Source organism: Rhineura floridana, chromosome 4 (assembly GCF_030035675.1).
Source record: "Rhineura floridana isolate rRhiFlo1 chromosome 4, rRhiFlo1.hap2, whole genome shotgun sequence".
NCBI lineage: Eukaryota > Metazoa > Chordata > Lepidosauria > Squamata > Rhineuridae > Rhineura > Rhineura floridana.
Window position 1 is genome coordinate 9,921,882 of NC_084483.1, and position 21,018 is coordinate 9,942,899.

At 41.1% G+C, this 21,018-nt stretch overlaps 2 protein-coding genes across 10 annotated transcripts in view; both read right to left on the minus strand.

The window, feature by feature from the left end:
• Positions 1 to 1,483: 1,483 nt before the first annotated feature.
• On the minus strand, positions 1,484 to 13,867 carry PAIP2 (poly(A) binding protein interacting protein 2). Of its 4 annotated transcripts, none has more exons than XM_061622430.1 (4): positions 13,691 to 13,867; positions 6,669 to 6,828; positions 5,472 to 5,651; positions 1,484 to 2,559 (listed from the first exon to the last, which is right to left on the minus strand). In XM_061622430.1, the coding sequence occupies exons 2-4, from the start codon at positions 6,804 to 6,806 to the stop codon at positions 2,503 to 2,505; spliced, it is 375 nt and encodes a 124-aa protein (XP_061478414.1). In that variant the 5' UTR covers positions 6,807 to 6,828; positions 13,691 to 13,867; the 3' UTR covers positions 1,484 to 2,502. The 4 variants fall into 4 exon arrangements, with proteins under 4 accessions (XP_061478414.1, XP_061478415.1, XP_061478412.1 ...); XM_061622431.1 differs by lacking the exon at positions 13,691 to 13,867 and adding an exon at positions 13,287 to 13,366; XM_061622428.1 differs by lacking the exon at positions 13,691 to 13,867 and adding an exon at positions 12,978 to 13,203.
• A 5,309-nt stretch (positions 13,868 to 19,176) lies between these two features.
• The window catches only part of MATR3 (matrin 3), a 37,817-nt gene continuing 35,975 nt past the window's right edge, over positions 19,177 to 21,018 (minus strand). For all 6 annotated transcript variants that reach the window (XM_061622438.1, XM_061622437.1, XM_061622436.1 and 3 more), the window contains 2 exons: positions 20,613 to 20,734; positions 19,177 to 20,187 (listed from right to left, as the gene is read on the minus strand). In XM_061622438.1, coding sequence (XP_061478422.1) covers positions 20,137 to 20,187; positions 20,613 to 20,734 — 173 coding nt within the window. In that variant the 3' untranslated portion in view covers positions 19,177 to 20,136. The remainder of the gene's footprint in view (positions 20,188 to 20,612; positions 20,735 to 21,018) is intronic.

Sequence of the window (21,018 nt, forward strand, 5' to 3'; positions counted from 1 at the left end):
GATCGCAAGTTGAACATGACCCAGCAGTGTGATGCTGCGGCAAAAAAGGCCAACGCAGTTTTGGGCTGCATAAACAGAGCTATAGTTTCCAGGTCGAGGGAAGTAATAGTCCCACTATATTCTGCATTAGTCAGGCCTCATCTGGAATACTGCGTTCAGTTCTGGGTGCTTCATTTTAAGAAAGATATAGACAAGTTAGAGCGGGTTCAGAAGAGGGCAACGAGGATGATAGCTGGTATGGAGAACAAGTCTTATGAGGAAAGGTTGAAGGAACTTGGCATGTTCAGTCTGGTGAAGAGAAGGCTGAGGGGTGACATGATTGCACTCTTTAAGTACCTGAAGGGCTGTCACATAGAGGAGGGTACAGATTTGTTCTCTGCTGCCCCAGAGGGTAGGACTAGGTCTAATGGTTTTAAGTTGCAGGAGCGTAGATTCAGATTGGACATTAGAAGGAACTTCTTGACAGTAAGGGCAGTTCGGCAATGGAACTGACTGCCTAGGGAGGTGGTGGGATCCCCTTTGCTGGATGTCTTCAAGCAGAGGCTGGACAGCTATCTGCGGAAGATGCTCTAGCTGTGGATTTCCTGCTGTGAGCAGGGGGTTGGACTCGATGGCCTACAAGGCCCCTTCCAACTCTATGATTCTATGCCCCATCCAAATGTGTACTAAACAGAGTAATCCTAACCCCCTAATCTGTGCTGCTGGAGGGAGTTGGGATATGGTGGAGGTGGCTGTCTGCTGGGCTCTGCTGGCTTCCGCCAGTGGGGGGTTGGCATCTCTGCTGGTGAGGAAGCTCCTGCTGTGCCCAGCTGGGCAGGAAACTATCACTTATGTTTCTCCAGCTGGTTGTAGCTTGCAGAATACCTTGAAACAGATGTTTTGGGGCTTGGTGCTGGCATATTTGGATCTGCTGGATCCAAAGCCCTGCAGATCCTCCAAGGGCCCTCAGCTATGTCAGTCTGCTGCTGCAGAAAATTATAAAACCCTGCTCCTCACCAAGCCTGCATCCCAAGCTGCAGGACCTAGGATGCAGCTATCAATTCACTGTTCTACCTCATTCCCCGGCATGGGTTATGATTGCTCTGTAACTGTAACACAGGACTTAAGTAGCATCCAGTGCAATTTATCCTTTACAGTAAAAATTCCTGTTACCCCACATCTACTCATGTGAGCACGTGCCAATTACTTGAATAGTTTTCATGTGCAGTAACTAGGTGCGAGACTACAGTGACTATCACTAACTAAGAAGGAAAGAAAGCCAATTTTACATAAACTGGCTTCAAGTTGTTGGCATTTAAAGAAACGACCCACAAGGATTATGCTTAAAAGGAGGCAACATTAACTCAAGCCCACTTCTCCTCCAGTTTGCTTCAATTTACAACAGCACTCATTACATCCTTTTCTTATGTCAAGTCCATTGCCCTCTCTCCCCTCAAAGCCATGCACAAGTTCTGAATAAGATGAACACTCAAGAAACCAAAAGTCATTTCTACTATTATTTATTTTTTTAAATATTTTTGAAAAAATATAATTTTTTACAATATTTTCAACTTAAACACTATTCACACTGAACACGTATGGCAGCTTAAGCTACCCAAACATGAAGTTTAAGAAGCCAAAACTGTTCTAGTTGTATTAAAAAAAAGGTTGTGCTGTAGACTACTATGTAGTGATGATTAAACAAAGCAAGGGAAAAGCACCACTCAAATCACTAAAGGTAAAGTTTTACAGGTAAACCCAACTCTTTAAGGTTGTAAAATTTTATATAGGCAGTGCCATGTTTCTGGACTCCTGGAAGAAATTGTGATGCATAACCTCACATCACTATAAATATAAATTCAGAAGTGGGACAAACATTCCAACATGATAACTTGGCTGTAAATACAATCTCATCTGCCAGTCATTTTTTTTCCTCTACCAGATCTGTAGCCAAAGGACTTTGTACAGGTCTGTAAAAGCAGTTCAGGTATAATACATTATTCACACTTTTCTCTAAAAGAAGAGTGTGAAATAAAGTTTTGCTTCATAATGGGAAGAGTTAGTAGCAGTACTGAAATTCAGCTAATCTGCATAATCAGATAAACCTTGCTTTTATTTCTACGTTAAGGCATTATCAGGTGTGTAACAACACCAATTCTTATGTTTTAGTTAAAACAGACCACTCTTTGTCATGAATCCTTCTAAAAATAGAATTGCAAGAATTTCTCAGAAACTTGGTACTTTTCTCAACTTGACTGGTGCTTCCTGCCTCACTGTCTCCTTCACAAAAAGCCTGGGTCCAATAGTTTTTTTTCCATTTCATTAACCTCTGACAGCAGTTGACTTAATAACAGTCTCAGCACTTTTATTAAGCATGCAAGACTAACAAAACTTTGGCAATGCGTAAGTGTAACACAGTGACAAGAAGAGAGAGCGTTTTAACAATTAAATCTTCTAATACTGGCTTCACAGTGTGGAAATTGTGCTACATCCACCAAAAGAGGGCCCAGTCTACTCATATATTTAGTACTTCACCCCAGGAACAAACTCCTTTGCATTTGGATTCAGATTACTCTTGACCTGGAGGGGGAAAAAGATATTATAGACTGAGTTGATCGAGAAAAATATGCCTGTTACAAACGTGCACAAGGTTGAATGAGAGTTCTTTACAGCCAAAAATGCCAGCAAAGCAGCAAGCTGTAGTCAGAGGACTATTCTATAAAACAAGATTGTCTTATAGAAACAAAGGCCGCTGCCTTATACCAGGTACGACTATGTGTACTTACAACCCAATGCTATCTGTTCTGACTACCAGAGGGACTCCACACAATGTCAGGCAAAGGGTTATATCCAATGTAGAGCTAAGTAAATGTCCTGTCAACACAAGGATTTCTGCTTGTGCAATGGGACTTTCCTCCTCTCTCGCCCCCCCAAAAAACTGTTCTAGGGGTTCCCCCAAACTTCTGGAGCAGATTTGGGGAGGGCACGGGGAAAGGAGATGGGGGAAAGTCCTGTTGCGCAAGCAGAAATCCTTGTGCTGATGGGACAACTGAATACCACCCGAAGTCTTTGCCACCCTGATACTCATCCTTTTAGCAAAAACTGAACTGGGTCATTTTGCATGCAGTGCATGGGCTCTACTGCTGAGCAAGAGTTCCTGACACAAACAACAAATGTTTAAGCTGAAGAAAAATGTGTAAAAACCATAGTGTAATCCCACTATGCAAGGTATTTTACAAGGACACCATTTTCTGGCTTTTGAATACAGGGCTTGGAGGACTCTTAGATGCTTATTCCTCACTTTAATAGAGGTGTATTAAGAACATATGTCACCTGGAAGAGTATTTAGGAAATCCCATTCTTAAGCTTCCATCAAAAAGCCATGCCTACGATCCAGTCCTGCCACAACAGGAGCGGAAAAGCCTAACTTGCACAGGCTCACGTAATTAATATGGAACAGTGTTGATTAATATGGAGTAGCGCAGATGTCGTAACCACTGTTCCCAGTTCTAAACTTGACAGTGAATCCTTAACCAGCAATAGTAAAAGCATTAATGTGGCAATTTAAATAGTTGTTGCTTTTAAGTGATACTGATTTTAACTTAACACTCCAGAACTCCTGAATACTACATTCTTGATCATTATTGTAAAGCTTCACTATGACATCGTTTTGTCACTGCACTTAGCATGCAATTCCTATTAATGAAAAAAAAATCCATACATTTCTGCAAGGTAGTCCTTCCAAAAATAATTATTTTGGACAATATTTGTGTATCGAGTATGTATTAAGACAGGAAGTCCCCAAATTGTGTGCCAGCTCACTAGCGTAAACGAGAGAACCGTAAGTGTGCTATATTAAGTACAGAATCCTGGGAGACTGTGGCATCCCTCCAAACAATGAACCACCTAGGAGGACAGGTAGTTCATCTGTGCATCTGTGTCAAGAGCAGCTGGAACATTCAAACACACTTGATGGAGACAACAAAACTTCCTGCCCCTCAGATGAGGCTGATTGGTAGAAAAGCATACCTAGGGCAGCAATTCATGCAAAGACTGCAGGTGGCCTCCTCTATGAGCAGATTAATTTCAGAGTGCAAGCATTGTGGTCACGTGCATACAAGGAGGAAAGTTTAAAGCATCAGTAGAAGCTTCAAAAATAAATGGTGACCGCAAAGTCTATGTGTACGAAGCCCAGCATTACAAGAATTAAAAAATGTAGAAAGATTTCAGTGAAGTGCATAGCAACTTAGGGCATGTTAACAGGCTGCAATTATAGCTAAACATAATTACCATTCACTCAGATCAATGTATCTACTCAGAGTATGACTAGCACTGGATACCACCCATACGCTTTTAATTAGTGCCAAAACATTTACACTGCAGTCCTAGGCATCATTACTCAGAGGCAAGCCCCACCGAATTCAATGGAATCAAATTCCTACTAACCATATGTATTTAGGACACAGTGCCCTCCAGATGGTGGACTATCATCTCCAATAACTGGTCATGCTGGCTGGGGCTGATGGGAGTCCAACAACATCTAGAGGACACCACATTAGTTACCCCTGGTTTGGGATTTCAATCAGCTGGATTGATCAAAAAGGTGCTGTTTTATTAGGAAGATTTTTTTAAAAAGCGCTTACAGAAAAATGGCACCCACTGCAATAACTGCATGCATTTCCTAATTTTTTCTTCTTCAGAAATACTGCTTTATTCATTAGCAATTTTATGTAGATTTAACTGATCAACCTCAACTCATACAATCAGATTTTTTTTAATTGGAGAAATGTATGGATGTGAAACGCAAGTTAGTTCTGATCCAAAGCGTTATGTACTAAACCCACTTACCTGGGAGTAAGCCCCATTGAATTCAATGGGGCTGACTTCTGAGTAGGTATGTTTAGGAGTGCACTTGTATTTGAATTGGGGTCCCATAAACATTAATGCGGCCAAAATTCAACTAACTTAGTCTGGATCCATTCCAATATTCAACAAATTTATCTATTTTAGCCAGTCATTATCTCTGTTCAAAGTGTTTTAGAGCAGCCTTGGAAAATGCAGGAAAAGGGAAATATTTTATATTATTCTCATATTTATGCACTGACTAGTTCTATACTTTTATTCTATTATTAATTAAGATCGGAGGCACACTTCACTCTTATATCCCAAAAATATTTACTTTTTAAATTCAGAAAGCATGCCTAAAGTATCAGGCATTTTGGAAACATGGTATTATGACTTGTGTGGTGACACCAGATTTGATCATATGGACAGTCGTAGTAAGACTTCAGCTTCAGCTGCAAGACCTGCAAATAACACCACCATAGACTACAAAGGTCAAAATGAGAGCAGCCCCAGAAGTCTTCAAGCACACAGTTCCTTTCTTAACCACCCAGCTCTGGCTTATTTCTCCTAAACTCTTAGCACTTACAAATGCTTTCCTCTCCACCTTTTGGTTTAAGTAAGATCAACTTTTAAAACCAAAGACTTACCACCAGATCTTCCAGTGACGAACTGTCACTGATAACAAGATCATTGAACTGGTCCTGAATTTGATCCATTGTTTGCGGGAGATCTCTGGCTGGAATAAACCACTCATGTTCTTCTTCCTCTTCCAGCATTTCTTGGAAGCAACGTTCTATAAATTCTTCTTCCCACAACTCCTCTTCAATCTGTATTTAGAACATGGAAGAGAAGCTTTGTCACTACTACAACCACCAATCATAACGGTTCTTCACAGAGATCAGGCACAGATAATATTACAGTAGCGCTTGACCACCTACTTCACAGTATTTTCACCTTAGAAAATATATTTTTGGCAATCCAGCTGGTTCTAGAAAGGGGGTCAGAACAAACCCCTTCCAATAAGTAACCTTAATTTTGCAAGTTTGTGTAATGATTTTTCACTAATTAGTTGCCCAGTAGTTTATTTCCCTTGGCTTCCATTCCACATGAACTTGCAACATATCCTATGTAAGATGGTGCAGGCTAACTAAGAGAATTAAAGTCTATAAGAAATAACATGCAACTGAAGAAAGGCTAGGAGAAAAAGGGTCTGAGAGGCTTTCAGACTTTGTTTGAAATTGGCTTTTCACTATACTTCTAGTTCTTGTAATACTGCAAAGAGTAACACTGAAGCATGTGCAGGACATTCTCACCAGGGTACCAACACAATCAATTCTGGGAAAGCTCCTTACGCTGGGAAAGTTATTCCTGGGATAAGACAGCCCTTCCATGAGGCAATACCCTGGTGAGAAGAGGTGACAATGAACCCACCCCTTAAAGTCCACTTAATAAGGATAATATCATCAGCACTACAATATTAAAAGAGGGCTATAAGTTGCTAAGCAAGCTAAAAATTACACACCACAGGAAATTCTTCAACCTGAGAAGGCTAGGCTAACTTGTGTACAGCGTTCCGCTCTGAATTGTATTTAAGTATCCAATTCAAGCAGGCAGAAGCGTTACAACAACCAGAGCACCAAGCAAGCTGTGTCTAACTGCAAGGACATTACTGCAAGAGAATACAGGCATATGAGAGACTTGCTTAGGGAACAACAACCCTACGTGAAGGCTGTGTCAACAGAAAACAGGCAAGATTCCATTTAATATTTCCAATAAAATACAATACACACACAAAAAATAATTCCTCACAGATATGGAGGGGACCATATTATCTGCTAACTCACCTGCCTGTTGAACTCTTCTTCGTTTTCCATCCACATGTACTCAGCAAATGGATTATCATCTTCATGAGAGTGACCATTCATGATCACATCTTCATTGATAATGCTTGGACTAGTACTCCTGCGACTCGGGTCTTTCATGGTTGTGCCTTTGAGCTTAAGCCTGAAAGGAAAAAAAAACAGACTTAACAACTTTCAACCAAATCTATAATCATATTTACTTGGAAGCCCCTGCTGGATTTCCCTGAAACTTCCTTCTCGCGTATGCATGTTTAGGACTGCAGCTTTAAATTCACTTGTGTCCTCATTATGTATCACTTTGTAAATGATATTTCTATATAGTTCCTAGGTTCAATAGCAATGAGAGATTCTTGTGGGGACTGGGGGGAAAAGAAAAGAGACATGACTACAAGAACTCCTAATTATCCATTTCCGGCAATGCTGGAAAAGGCGCACTGCATTTAGGACTTGTTTCTACATTTCCCTCAAGCAGAGGCCTGGTTCCAGTAAGTACAGGCAAGTCTGAAGGAGGAGACCCTACACAGGAATTTGGCAAGCAAAAACTGTTAGCCTGCTATAGGAGAACAACTCCTTTACATACTTGCAGGCAGACTTGCCAGGAAAGTGAACTGTGCCAATCCCTTTGCTAATGCCAGCATCAGCTCTACCCCACCCTACTAAGTTCCCTTACTTTTTAGCCACTCAGTGTAGAAGTTCAAATGGGTCCTCCACACTGCAACTCTCACACACCCTCTGGGTGGTCTCTCTTCTTGTTCCCAAGACACCGGCCCAGTTCACACATCACAGTAAACCATAGTTAACGGTTTATCATGAATGCACCTATTAGGGCTGTTCTGCTCTTCTCTGCTACCACACGGAGGGAACAAACCATGATTGCTGGTTTAGCATTACCTTTGAACCAAGGATCATGATTTCTTTCACTAAAAAACACCACAATCCCTGCTAGCTCACTATGATGTGTGAACATGGCCACTGATAACTATGCAATGAAAACAAGATTTCCCTTAAAGAAGCTTTAACATAGGGTAGCTCGTCAGCCAACCTCCCATCCAGTAGATTCCAATTACCTATACCAACAGGGTATTGGACTCTCATGTAGTCCAGCGCTGGGCTCAACTGGAGCTATGCAGGAATATTCGGCAGTATTCTACTAAATAACTGCACAAGCACAGCAAACTATTTAGTTTGCACATTCTCTCAGTGGCTTTTTAAAGTGGAAACCCACAAGATAAAAATACCATGTATTTTACAGTAAGAAAAATCATGCATTTATTTATGGTCTAAGTTAGACGATATGTAAGAAGACACTGACTTGTTTCATTGTTAAAATATTCTATGCATAAACAGTACTATGTTTTCTAGGAAGACTATGTTGACACATATGAGATTAAAACAAGGATGAGGAACCTGCAGCCCACCAGATGTTTCTGAACAACCCCATCATCACTGACCATTGGCAATGCTAGCTAAAGCTGATGGGATTTGGGAGTCCAATATAATCAATCTGGAGGGCTCCCCACCACTGGATTAGAACAACTTTCTTTTATGATAACTAAGACAATAACTACTGTTTCAGCCTGAATTACTAAAAGTATAGGGGTTGGCATTTCAAATATTTAAGTGAACACTCGGAAGGAGGACCCATGCTCACCATAGCTGCTGAAAGTCAGTTGGAAGAAGTGAAGGCCTCTGTTGGCCAGGGTTAATATCTCCTTCACAGATGGCTGGACACCCTAAGCTTGCAGTTCAGTCCATATGAAAAAGTCTATTCTGGATGCAGACTTCCTAGCCACATACCAACCCGTTTTCAACCTTCCAATTCTGGGGAATATTATGAATTTAGCAGCTGTCCTCCAGCATCAGGCACACCATGCTATTATCTATTTTAGGACATTATTAATTTGTGTCATGACACAAAGTTGAATGCAATTTGAAGCTCTGGTCAGTTGTTACTTCAAGATCAACAAAGGTTAACTACACATTATTTAATTCAGTACTGTGGATCATGAGGTCCTGGTAATCTCCATCCCCTCCTCTGTCTGTGTGTGACCAATAAACAATATTTAATTTGTTTGAACTAGGTCCCATCAGCTTTCTGATGACACTGAAAATCTTTTTGGATGCTGGGAAGCTAAATTGACATTGAACTATAGGACCAAGGCAATAATGCCTGGCAGATTTTCTGACTGGGATATGGAAAGTGGGGAGGAGGCAGACAACCTTAATAGGTGGTGTTTGGCCTCCCCAGTCTCAGATGTTTCATTTTGGAGTGCTAGATCCAGATCAAAATGGTAATCCAATGCATCTTTCAAGATGGATGAAACCCTTTCCATTTGTTGAGGACCTGGCAGTCTTCATTCACATGTGTTTGCAACCTTGAGGCAAAACAGCTCTACGTGAGACTTCCCTTAATAACTACATCTAGAAGCTTCATTTGGTGCAAAACATGGTGACCGGCCTCTTGCCTGGAGCTGGTTTCTTAAGAGAGTTGCATTCAATGATGTGGGCTGCTGGAAATTTTTGAATCTGAATTTTTCTGATGTTTGAGGTTGAATGGGATATTATTTAACATGTTTGACTTATATTTAATAAGCAAAACTAAAAGTGTATGCCATGTTAGTGCTACTTGCAGCACAACACTCAAGCCAATAGTCAAAAGAAGTGAAATACACAATTATGAAAAAGGTTAAATTGGTTTAAATGTTGCATTCTCTCAAATTTAAAGCATTACTAAAATAATAATTGGAAATACTGCAAATATTTTAATACATGAAAACTCAGTAGTATACATCCCCTTAAGGCACTAAACATTTTTAGCATACTAATTTTAGCACATCTAAAGACCTGGGTGTATGATATGCCACTGTTGTCCACTAGTCTACTTTTACAGTTGAGAAATCTTCAGTTTTACTGTCAATGGCTTGGTCTGCATGTCATGCCAAGCCAAATCATAGCTTAGTGCGAATGTGCAGACTCCCAGAGAGGAGATCATGGCCACTTCGTTCCTCCCTGGTCATTTGTTCCATCAGGTTTAACATCAAAGAATGCCTTCTTGACTGGGCCATTATGTAAGAAGATTGATTAATAAGGCAGGCAGAGATGTATTCAGTGTGGTTACCCTATAGTTGCTGAATGTCTTTCACCCTAGCAGTCTATCAAATTCCACAGCCCGATACCTTCTAAAAGTACCACAAAACTTTCCTGTTTAGGCTGGCTTTAAGGGATTGTCGCAGGAATGAGAGAATTTTGATTCCTATATCTTTTCTTTTTTCATTTTGAGCCTAAACACACTGGAAGAAACTAAAATATTTTTCAATCACAACTCAAAACACAGAGAATACAGAAAACTACTTAAGTTTTTATTGGAGACACCCATGTATTTTCGTAACAACCCTGTAGGGCAAACCCATTTGCTGAAGGGATGTTTCTTGCATTTAAAAATGAGCCAGTCTTTAAGATAGGGAGTCCAACAGTATCTTGAGGGCTTCAGTTTCCGCACCCCCAATTTAACAGCTAATGGGTTAGATCCAAATTTAGCCATCTGACAATGGAAAGGCTCTTCCTTTCCATGAAGGCTTTTGATGCAGAGGAGGGATCCCACTAGTGGAAAAGGGAAAGAGGCATTGTTGGCTGATTCCCCCTCATCTGCAACCCCCCCTTCCAGAGTTTCCCAAACATCCAAGTGGATTTTCAGAGGAGTGTCTTCTGAGCAGAACTCTGTACAGGGGATGCTCCTGCTAGAGGAGCAAAGTCTGGATCCCAGCCAATGTTACTTAAGTTTCAGCACCGTTGGAAATATCTATTAAAGATTTTCTTTTGAAAATCAAGGTCAGGATTCAGCATTATCTCTGCAATATTTAGTTATGTATTTATTGTTTTGACTGTACATCATAATAAAACCTCACTGTATTCGATGGCTTTTTTCACAGCTGACAACACATTTCAGAGACAGCTTATGAGCAGCAAAACTGTCATAATTATGTAGTTTGCAATTTAAAATTCACCTTTACTGTAAGTACAGTGTCAAATCATTTTAAAAGTTTTTTTAAAAATATATTGTGCAAGATATTCCAGGCTCTGATCAAAACATCTCTAATCACTATACTCAAACAAAAAAAATATTCTGTCCACTTTGATTTTAAAAGGCACACCATTTCTATGTTTTAGCTTGGGAAACTAGACTGCAAGTCACCTTAGAAATTTCATCATGTTCCTCTCTCCATTTGCAACATTCAAAGGGAGCTGTGTTTAAGTACAGACTTCCCTCTGGCAGCTCTATGTCTCTTCCTACTAGATCCTGCTATACAGTAATTCACAGGATCCTGATGTCAAATGAGATTGTGATGTCACAAACCTCACCTGTGAGAGATGATGTAAAATGTGGGCAAATACCAAATACTTGTATAACTTAGCTCTAAAAGAACAGGTTCTCCATCTACTCTGTGATATTATGCACCGAATCCAATGGCATATAATTTGATTTGTGGGTAAGATATGGAGCGTCTAGATCCAGCTTTTCCCCTGAAGTGCTCAGAACAGCTTACATATGGCCCTCCAGCACTGCTGATGACCAGATCTACTTGGCTTCGGTAGAGGAACTGCATCAAATGCCTTCTTTTAATTTGAAGATAATGCAACTTTCAGTAGGTGCAGTTTTCCTCACACCTGCCCATACAAAACTATATTTATCCAATGTCTCTCTTCCTTATACAGAAGCCTGCTTTCGTTGCACCTGGACATCCTAGATAATTGGTTTGCAAACCATGTTCCGAGGAGCTCTGAGACTCCTCAGAAACTTGTCAAGAGATTTCTCATTTTGTAACTGTCAACAAGTTTCACTGGCAAGCTAGTCTACCATTTACCAGCAGTATACAAAGCAATGCTGCATGGGGCATACAACAGCATCCTTACTTAACATAGGGCACGAGACTGTGTAAATAGTGCAATGTGTGGGCCTGTATGCATTGAATGAGTTCCCAAGTTCATGCCCCAGAATTCTCCACAATGCACTGAGGTTCCATGGCAGTTGTGCAAGAGTTCCTCAGCTGATGATGCAGTGTGGTATCTATCCCATATAAGACAGATCTTGTCTGACAAATCTTACAAGCAGCCACTTGTCTGAATCCAGCCAATACAGAATCATATCCTGATATGCATCCCTACCTGGAACTATTAACTATGGCCTACCTCACTGCCTGCAACTAGTGCTGGACTATGGTTACTGGCTGCACTTAGTGGTTATTCAAATCTGTTACTATTCTGTTAATGATGCTTACATATACCCAGTTACATTTCACTTATTCTTTCCTAATTTAAGAGCTTAAAGTGGTAAAGAAAAAAGAACTGCAACACATTTTAATAACCACCTTGGTGCTCTCCTCAACCCCCCAACCCCACTTTCTCATACCCAGGGTAAGTTCATACTGTTTCCAACAGTGGCAGAAAGGCAGCACCAGAAAGACAAAACAAAAAATAGGCAAAGCCTCAAACTGGTATTCAAAAATACGAAGCTTATTGTAGCAAGATTTGACTTTAAAGTCTTCAGGGGCCAGAAAATCCTACACCATCTTACTACACTATCTGATGCTACAATTCAATGAGAACATGTTGCAGAGGAACAATGGCCAGCGAGACACTTCCAAGAACCCCACCAAGAAAGGCATCAGAATAGCATCCTTTGCTCTACTGATTGTCCCCAAGCAACCAGTATGCAAAGGTACACTGCCTCTGCATGTGGAGGCTCCTTGTAGCTACCATGGCCAAATTCATAGAGAATAGGCATAGTTTAGTTCTGACTAGGAATGGGGAGACGCAAGTTCAAAACCCCACTTGGTCATGTAAGTTCACTGGGTGACATTTGGCCAGTCATCACATCTCAGCGTTTCCTACTTCACAGGGTTGCTGAGAATAAAACAGGCAGGAGAACCATATATACCACCTTGAGCTCCTTGGAGGAAAGGCAGGATGCAAGTTTATTAAATATATATAAATCCGGCTACACCTGTGATTCTCACCACACCTTGCAGCATCAAATGCCATCTTTATCTGTTTAGTACATTTATATCCAATCTTCCTTCCGTCATGGAACTCAAAGGGTTCACATGCAGTCTCCCATCCAGACCCTAGCCTGCTTACCTGCAGCATGGCGGCTGTTTCATATGCCCTTAATTCATACACCCTTAACGAAAAGTTAACAGTGTACTGTACGAAGTCATACTTCCATCTCTCTATTGCTACATCGATTTCAGTAGGTGAGCCCAAGTCCTAGCATTAGGATATCTCTCCACATACCAAGCAATAGTTCTATAGTCCTCTACCATGTTTCCAATCACCAGAGGTAGTCATCTTGTTTTGCTTTCCCCAGAGGGGGGAAAAAAACACAAGACACCCAAGCGCTTCAGCCCCACCAGGAAGGGGGCTCTACCACTCCTTAGTCAAGCACGGCCAAGACACACGGAAAAGCAGCAACGCCCTCCCAGTCCCTCTGAGGCACAGCAGGTCTGGGCCTGACAAGAGGCTCCGGGAGAGGGGGAGAGAAAGACTTCCCCCCCCTAGCCTTAAGCCCCGCCCAGCCAAGCGCCCATGCCAAGCTCCACCCACCTAGCCTCTTTGTTCCCACCAAAAGCGTGCGGAGGCTCCGCCCCCAGTGAGAGATGAAAGGAGAGGGCGGATGGCAAGCACGCAGGGAAGAACTTTGAAGCAGAGCAGATGTGAAAAGAAGCGGCCCTGTCCCATCATGCACCACGCCCCTAGTCGACAGGTACACTTCTCTGGGTACCCGGATGAAGAACGACAAGAAGAAAAAACCCCACCATGAGACAGGCGGCAGCTCGAGCCCCAACAGAAGACGACGCCATTAGGTCACCTCACAGCGACTCATCGTTTCCCTGCAACCAGCCCTCATGGGGGTGGGGGAAGGAAAAGGAGATAGAAGTAGATGTTGTCGCCTCAGAGTACTCCGCCCGGCCCCTCTCCCTACTACGCTTCTTTCCATTGGGGCGCACCTCGTGCAGAAGCGGGACAAACGCAGAGGCTCCTGGCCGTCACTTCTTACTCTTCTTTATTCCGCTTCCTTGCTTCTCCTTTGCCACCCCCTTCCTTTGGAAACACAACAAGCACCCCAGGCCGGATATGAGGTCACTTCCGTCGCCCTCGTGTTTTTGCGTGCCTCTATGGTCTCTACGCCGTTCGTTACTTGCACTTCCGGTCAATAATTGAACCGGGTTTCCGCTCTAATACGCGGAGTGCATAGAGGAAATAAGAGTAGAGTGACAGCCATTAAAGAATCAAAGCTAAGGGCAGCTGTCTATGGAATACCGGAAGTTCAGGTTATTGTAGTGAGACTGAATCTTTTTCTACCTGTACGGTCGCCATTCTTCCAAAAAAGAAAAATATAAGTAAAAAGAAATATATATAGAAGGAAAAGAAAATCTAGAAAGGGAGAGCCTAGTGTAAAATTACTTATTAGTTATTAGATTTATTAGTCGCTTGATAGCCGAAGATCTCCAAGAGACTTACAGCAATATTTAATCAAAGACAAATATATAATACTATAAAAACAAAACCATAAAACAACAACAATTTGCTGAAGAAACATCGGGAGCTTTGATTTTATACATTTAGAACTTAATATGCCCTAGGTATTTCTCTCCCTCTACAAAAACGAGTTCTGCAGCACCTTAAATATTAACGTGTTTTGTGGAGCCAACGGAATGCACTTAATACATTCCACAGTAAATCTGCTAGTCTGAGGTGTAGTCTGCCGTTAAAGGATAGTACAGAAGATTGTGTTTCCCAATTACTACTGTTGGCAATTGACATGGCATTCGCTGTATACATCTGAGCTTTGCATAGAAATGCTACGGACAGTTCATGAGGTTATTGTCCCACTGTATACCGCCCTCCCCTAATTCAAAAATAGTAAGTTATGATGCATCCTGAACCGTTTTCCAAGGGGGTGACTGTGTTGGTTTAGTTGCAGCAAAAACAGTATATACTGATGAGTATTTATTGATGTTATTCCTGTAATGTTGTATTGTGTACTCTGCCTTGTATTTTTATGAAAGTGTGGTTTATAAATAAAGTAACCCTGCTTTTCTCCTTTATGTACCTGCCAACTATAATTTGGCTACTGTGCTTCTGAAGGTGGGCTTTAGTCCATGAAAGCTTATACGGTACAACAGGATGTTTAACTTCCATGTTGTTGTTTGTTGTTATGTGCCTTCAAGTCGATTACGACTTATGGCGACCTCCAAGAGCATCTGTCATGAACCCCCCTGCTCAGATCTTGTAAGTTCAGGTCTGTGGCTTCCTTGATGGAATCAATCCATCTCTTGTTTGGCCTTCCTCTTTTTCTACTCCCTTCTGTTTTTCCCAGCATTATTGTCCAGCACCACATTTCAAATGAGTTGATTTTTCTCTTATCTGCCTTTTTCACTGTCCAACTTTCACATCTATACATAGAGATCGGGAATACCATGGTCTGAATGCTCCTTACTTTGGTGTTCAGTGATACATCTTTGCATTTGAGGATCTTTTCTAGTTCTCTCACAGCTGCCCTACCCAGTCCTAGCCTTCTTCTGATTTCTTGACTATTGTCTCCCTTTGGGTTAATGACTGTGCCGAGGTATTGATAATCCTTGACAAGTTCAATGTCCTCATTGTCAACTGTAAAGTTACATAAATCTTCTGTTGCCATTATTTTAGTCTTCTTGACGTTCAGCTGTAGTCCTGCTTTTGTGCTTTCCTCTTTAACTTTCATCAGCATTCGTTTCAAATCATTACTGGTTTCTGCTAAGAGTATGGTATCGTCTGCATATCTTAAATTATTGATGTTTCTCCCTCCAATTTTCACACCTCCTTCATCTTGGTCCAATCCCGCTTTCCGTATATGTTCTGCGTACAGATTAAACAAATAGGGTGATAAAATACACCCGTCTCACACCCTTTCCTATGGGGAACCAATCGGTTTCTCCATATTCTGTCCTTACAGTAGTCTCTTGTCCAGAGTATAGGTTGCGCATCAGGACAATCAGATGCTGTGGCACCCCCATTCCTTTTAAAGCATTCCATAGTTTTTCATGATCTACACAGTCAAAGGCTTCGCTGTAGTCTATAAAGCACAGGGTGATTTTCTTCTGAAATTCCTTGCTCTGTTCCATTATCCAACGTATGTTTGCAATATGATCTCTGGTGCCTCTTCCCTTTCTAAATCCAGCTTGGACGTCTGGCATTTCTCGCTCCATGTATGGTAAGAGCCTTTGTTGCAGAATCTTGAGCATTACTTTACTTGCATGGGATATTAAGGCAATAGTTCGGTAATTACTGCATTCTCTGGGATCCCCTTTCTTTGGAAGTGGGATATATATTGAATGCTTCCAGTCTGTGGGCCATTTAGTTTTCCATATTTCTTGACAAATTCTTGTCAAACTTTGGACAGATTCAGTCTCAGTAGCTTGTAGCAATTCTATTGGTATGCCGTTTATTCCTGGTGATTTGTTTCTTCCAAGAATTTTAAGAGCAGCTTTCACCTCACATTCTAAAATTTAACTTCCATAACTTCCCCTTTTTCAGTCCTCTCTCAGGCTCCTCCTCTCACCCCTCTAGTCCCCAGTCATTTTGCGTCTAACTTGGGTACAGCCTATTCACATGGTGCCAGCCCAGTTTGTAATTGAGAGACACCCAACAAATTGGAGAACATATGAAAGGAACTATACCACAAAGATGGACTGTGTCCGAGCAGGCAGGCCAGTACTAATCCTAACCCCCCAGCTGTTGCTGGCCCACATTTTCCATAGATCCTCATGTTAGATTGCCTGGTTTTCCCTCCTTTGGCCCTCTTCCCCTTGCTATCTCCTATTAACCACTTACTGCTACAGTTTCCTTTGGCCTCTACTTCTCAAATCTTTTCCAGGCCATAAGCTTTCTTCATCCCTCACCCAAGCCTCCACAGCTCTGTCTGCTGCTTTCATTGGTCTGTCTCCATCCTGCCCTACCTTTAGCTATGGCTAAATAAGACTAATCTAAGTTGAAGTTCTATAATTACATAAATACTAGGGGCTCTGCCCCTGCTTGCTTTGCTTGCTAACCCCACCTACTGTCACCGAAGCTCCCCCCCCCCCAGGTTGCCAAACCTTCTGCCCAGCATCTGAGCTGTTGCTGGTGGGCTGCGTACCTCACTGGCTCACTCAGCAATCTTTGCCGCTGCGCCCCCCCTCATGCTGACAGCATGGATTACACCTTTGTATATATAGGTATGTTAGAGAAAAAATTACATCTAGTTTTCATAATGCTCCCTCACTTTCCCTCTTAAAATAATGCAAAGAATGGCCCTACCCTTAGAAATTAATTTTGTATATGAAGTTAACTACTGGCGATATTCATTATGCAGATACCCATACATGTCACGTTTACGTGAGACACTACAAGTTACAAAGAATGCTGTGGAAAACTTCTTGTTTCAACATTAGTCTTGCAGGGGGACCTCTCCATTCCATACAAACAAATAACTGTTTAGATCAGGGGTTCCTAAACAGTGATCTGCGGACCACCGGTGGTCAGCAAGCTTCATTCAGGTGATCTGCAGTGTGTCTGTTGAAGATGGGAGATGGCACATCGATTGCTGCCCAGGGCTCCTTCTGGGAGGAAGGGATATAATACAATTTTACATATTCATGTTGATTTTAATGGAGAGCCAGTGTGGTGTAGTGGTTAAGGTGTTGGACTATGACCTGGGAGACCAAGGTTCAAATCTCCACATAGCCATGAAGCTCACTGGGTGACCTTGGGCCAGTCACTGTCTCTCAGCCTCATGAAAAACCTATTCATAGGGTCGCCATAAGCAGGAATCTACTTGAAGGCAGTACATTTATTTTATTATTGATTTTAATTGTATTTTAGTTTCTTGTATATTAATGTATTACAATTTACATTTGATAGAATTCAAATTGTAGTACAATTACATTGTGCCAAGAATGCCTGGTTTCTTCTGTTGAGCGCAAAAGCTCTGGAAGATTTCATCATCAGAAAGCCCCCACTGGTTACTTAATTCCTGGCTGTTGCTGGGCTTTCCCCCATAAAAGGAGAACTAAGATTCTAAGGTTTTGTTCCCCAGCGTTCCTTGGTGCTACCTGATGTTGGGATTCCATCTAGGCTATACAACTCTGGGAAGATGTGGAACCATGCTCTGCTTGTCTTCCTATAACGTGTGAGTATAGAATAGGCTAGACAGATGTTATTTTTGCTTATGAACTGTCTGCATTTTGTATTTTACCTAACCCTTGGGGTGTTTGGTTTAAGGAATTATTTTGTTGCTGTATTTTTGCACTTATATTTTATTCTAATAAAGCTACCTCTTATTTACCAGTGTGTGTTCATTTCAGGGGGAATTTAGCTCTGAATCCAGCACCTTGGGCAATTCCCAGAGACTACCCTATAGTTGGGTATTTTGCCTTAAGGCTCCAAGAAAAGGAGTGTATCATTGGCAGGTCTATTTCTGGCACTTTGAGTTTCCCCTTGGCCCAGAGTGGGTGGCCAGGTTTAAGGGGTGTTGGCAGTCTACCTACCTTGCAGGATTGGTGTTGGTTTAACTCAGCCGTGGTAAGGGAGACACGGGTTGTGCCTGGCCGGGATCAATTGCCCTAGGCTTGGGAGTTGATCCCCTGGTGAAATTCTTTTACACATTGTACAAGCAATAAAAGCAGCAATGAAAGTACAACGAAAAATCATACAGCATCTAGTATGGCACATTACAATGCTATAATGGGCAGAAAAATCATTAAGTGGTCTGCCAAGACCCTCAGCAATTTTCAGGTGGCCCATGGGAAAAAAAGGTTTGGGAACCACAGTCTTGGATTGTTTCAATTACTACAGCTATGAACAATTTTACTGACAAATACTGGAGTTTACTGTGCTTGTGGATAATAGTTTAATGTACTAGTTCCAAAGCTGAACCTAGACAGAAGTTCAACTGATTACACTAGCACAAAGATTCAAAGTGGATGCCAACACCATATCTTTATACTGCAGAGAGAGCATTCCAAGATTAGCTCTTCAAACAGGGCTTTTCAACACTGCTCCCAAAACGCACACGCTCCTGAACGTAGAACAATTCTCTATACTAACATTTGATGGAGAGTGAAGAAATGCGGGGGGGGGGGGATTAGCACTTGCCTTTTGCACGCATACAAGCTCTTTTGGAATGTGCAGTGGGATATTTGAATTCTGGCCTAAGTACAGTTATGACCTACTATAGTACATACTATTCAGACAATTAACCTGTGCTATAAATTATGGCAACTTCATGGAGGTGGAAGTCACGTTGTGAGGCTTACAATCAGCACTTTTAATGGGTGTCATTGTAGCAGGTTGGGAATGACCTTTAGCCAGAAAGGTGGGTTTATAAACAATGCCACTGAGTGTAGTCAATGATCCGGTTGTATATAAGGTAGCTAATATATACTAAGTCATACACACACAACAAAAGGCTATGTTTACTCATGGCTGATTTGGTTTATTGGTTTGACACTATATTAACCTGAATCCACATATATGTAAGCTGTTAAAACCATTAACTACATGAAAACAGATTATACACACAAGCTCCCAATCACATCAGCCACATGAAGGTACATCAAGAGCACAGTCCTAGCATGAAACCAAATGTGAAGATGTATGCTCCATTTCTAAACATGTTACTCTGAAGCAAGTCCCACTGATTTCAGTGACACCTTAATAACTGGTCTAGGATCAGAATCGAAATACAAACATAAAAAAGGTCAACTATTTACAATTATGGTTCAAATGCTGCTTTTGCTTATACTGGAGATGTATGAAAAGTACTAAACTAAAGTCACAAGCAAGAATAATAATACTGAATAAGAATAAGAATTTTCTTTCTGCGCAAGTAGAAGGAAACAGTGTTTCTTAAAAGCTGACTATCAGTTTTTCTATTCTCTACCTAACACACTGAGACTAAAAGAAAGTGTTTCAACTTTTATTTTTTAAAAAGCCACAAATATCCTAATAAAGATTCTCAAAAGTGAAATGAAATCATGAAAGTCAGCTGGAAATAGACTGGAATGTTCCAGAGGAAAAAGTAGTATGCTTATATTGAACTGAACCAACATTTAAAAAGATGTTCTTGAAGCCTGAAAAGATCAATGCCGATGAAATCCTCTCTGGTCTTCCAAATGCTGTTAACATTTCCTTTGTAGCTTCAAGCATCAATCTACACAGAAAACTCTGTGTTGTCATTCCCATTTTTAAAAAACAAAGATTGTTTTGACAATGCAGATTTTGCCATAACATTAAACACACTAACAGAATTATACTTCTATTTTATTCCACTAAAATCTATGTAGTATAGCATTCCCCCAATTTTACTGTATTGAGATTAACGTTAAAAATAAAACAAATTTTTCCTTAAATTCTCAAGCCTCTTTTTTTGCATTTAAGCCTCTTTCTTCTGTTTCTGGTCTTCACCCATTTTCTCCATGTGTTTCTGTAACAAACAAGGGAGGATTAAATGTAAGTCGTATATGTTGTCATCCAAACTTGGATTTTGTTGGGATGGGATTGTTAGCAGCATTCCATAGAGTTAGCAAAATTAAGCTTGACATACCTCATGATAAATAAGAGTGCCAAGGCTGATGTGTAAATTATATTGGGCATAATTCAGCCTTAGGACTTTGATTACAATGGAACTTCAAGGTTCCACATTTGGGCTGGATTGTATATGACTACTGTATGCATGAATAGTGAGAAAAATTCTGATTCAGACTCATCTGACTAGGTGGGATACAATGAAGTGAGATTAAATTTGCCACTTTTTAAAAACAGAGGCTTAATGTAATAAAAACCTTTCAAGCTTCTTTTTCCAATAACTGCCCAAGACATATAAAGATGCCTTGAGAAATTCTGCCTTACCTTCAACTTTTGATAATGAGCAAGGCTGCTGCAGTGGACCTTTTTGGCAGCATCTTCATTGGTGTAGAACAAGCAACACAATTTGCAGTAAAACCCAGTTCTGGGCACCACATAGTTCACACCTAGATAGAGACAAACACAGGATTGCAAATCTGATCTAGAATATCAGAAATACCAGCAACAGAGTCCCTAAACTCCCTACACACTGAATAAGTTAAGAGTAGAGGGTTTTGATTGAAATCAGTAGCATTGTATTGGCTACACACACATCCTTGCCTTAAAAATGTTCTTAAACAGAACGGCTGTTCACACATCACAAAAACATTGTTTAGTGTGACATAAATGGGAGCATGAATGAGCCACAGTCTCATGGCACACTCCCTCCTTCCCCTCCCACACATCCAGG

What these genes read in the sequence shown, in the direction of transcription:
- PAIP2 (XM_061622428.1), bottom strand. Translation starts at nt 13,006, where the DNA reads ATGGTAGAGGACTATAGAACTATTGCTTG. An exon ending in GACTATAGAACTATTGCTTG is followed by an intron (nt 6,829 to 12,977) that starts GTATGTGGAGAG and finishes TTTTCCTTTCAG; the next exon opens with GCTTAAGCTCAAAGGCACAA. An exon ending in CGTCACTGGAAGATCTGGTG is followed by an intron (nt 2,560 to 5,471) that starts GTAAGTCTTTGG and finishes TTCCCCCTCCAG; the next exon opens with GTCAAGAGTAATCTGAATCC.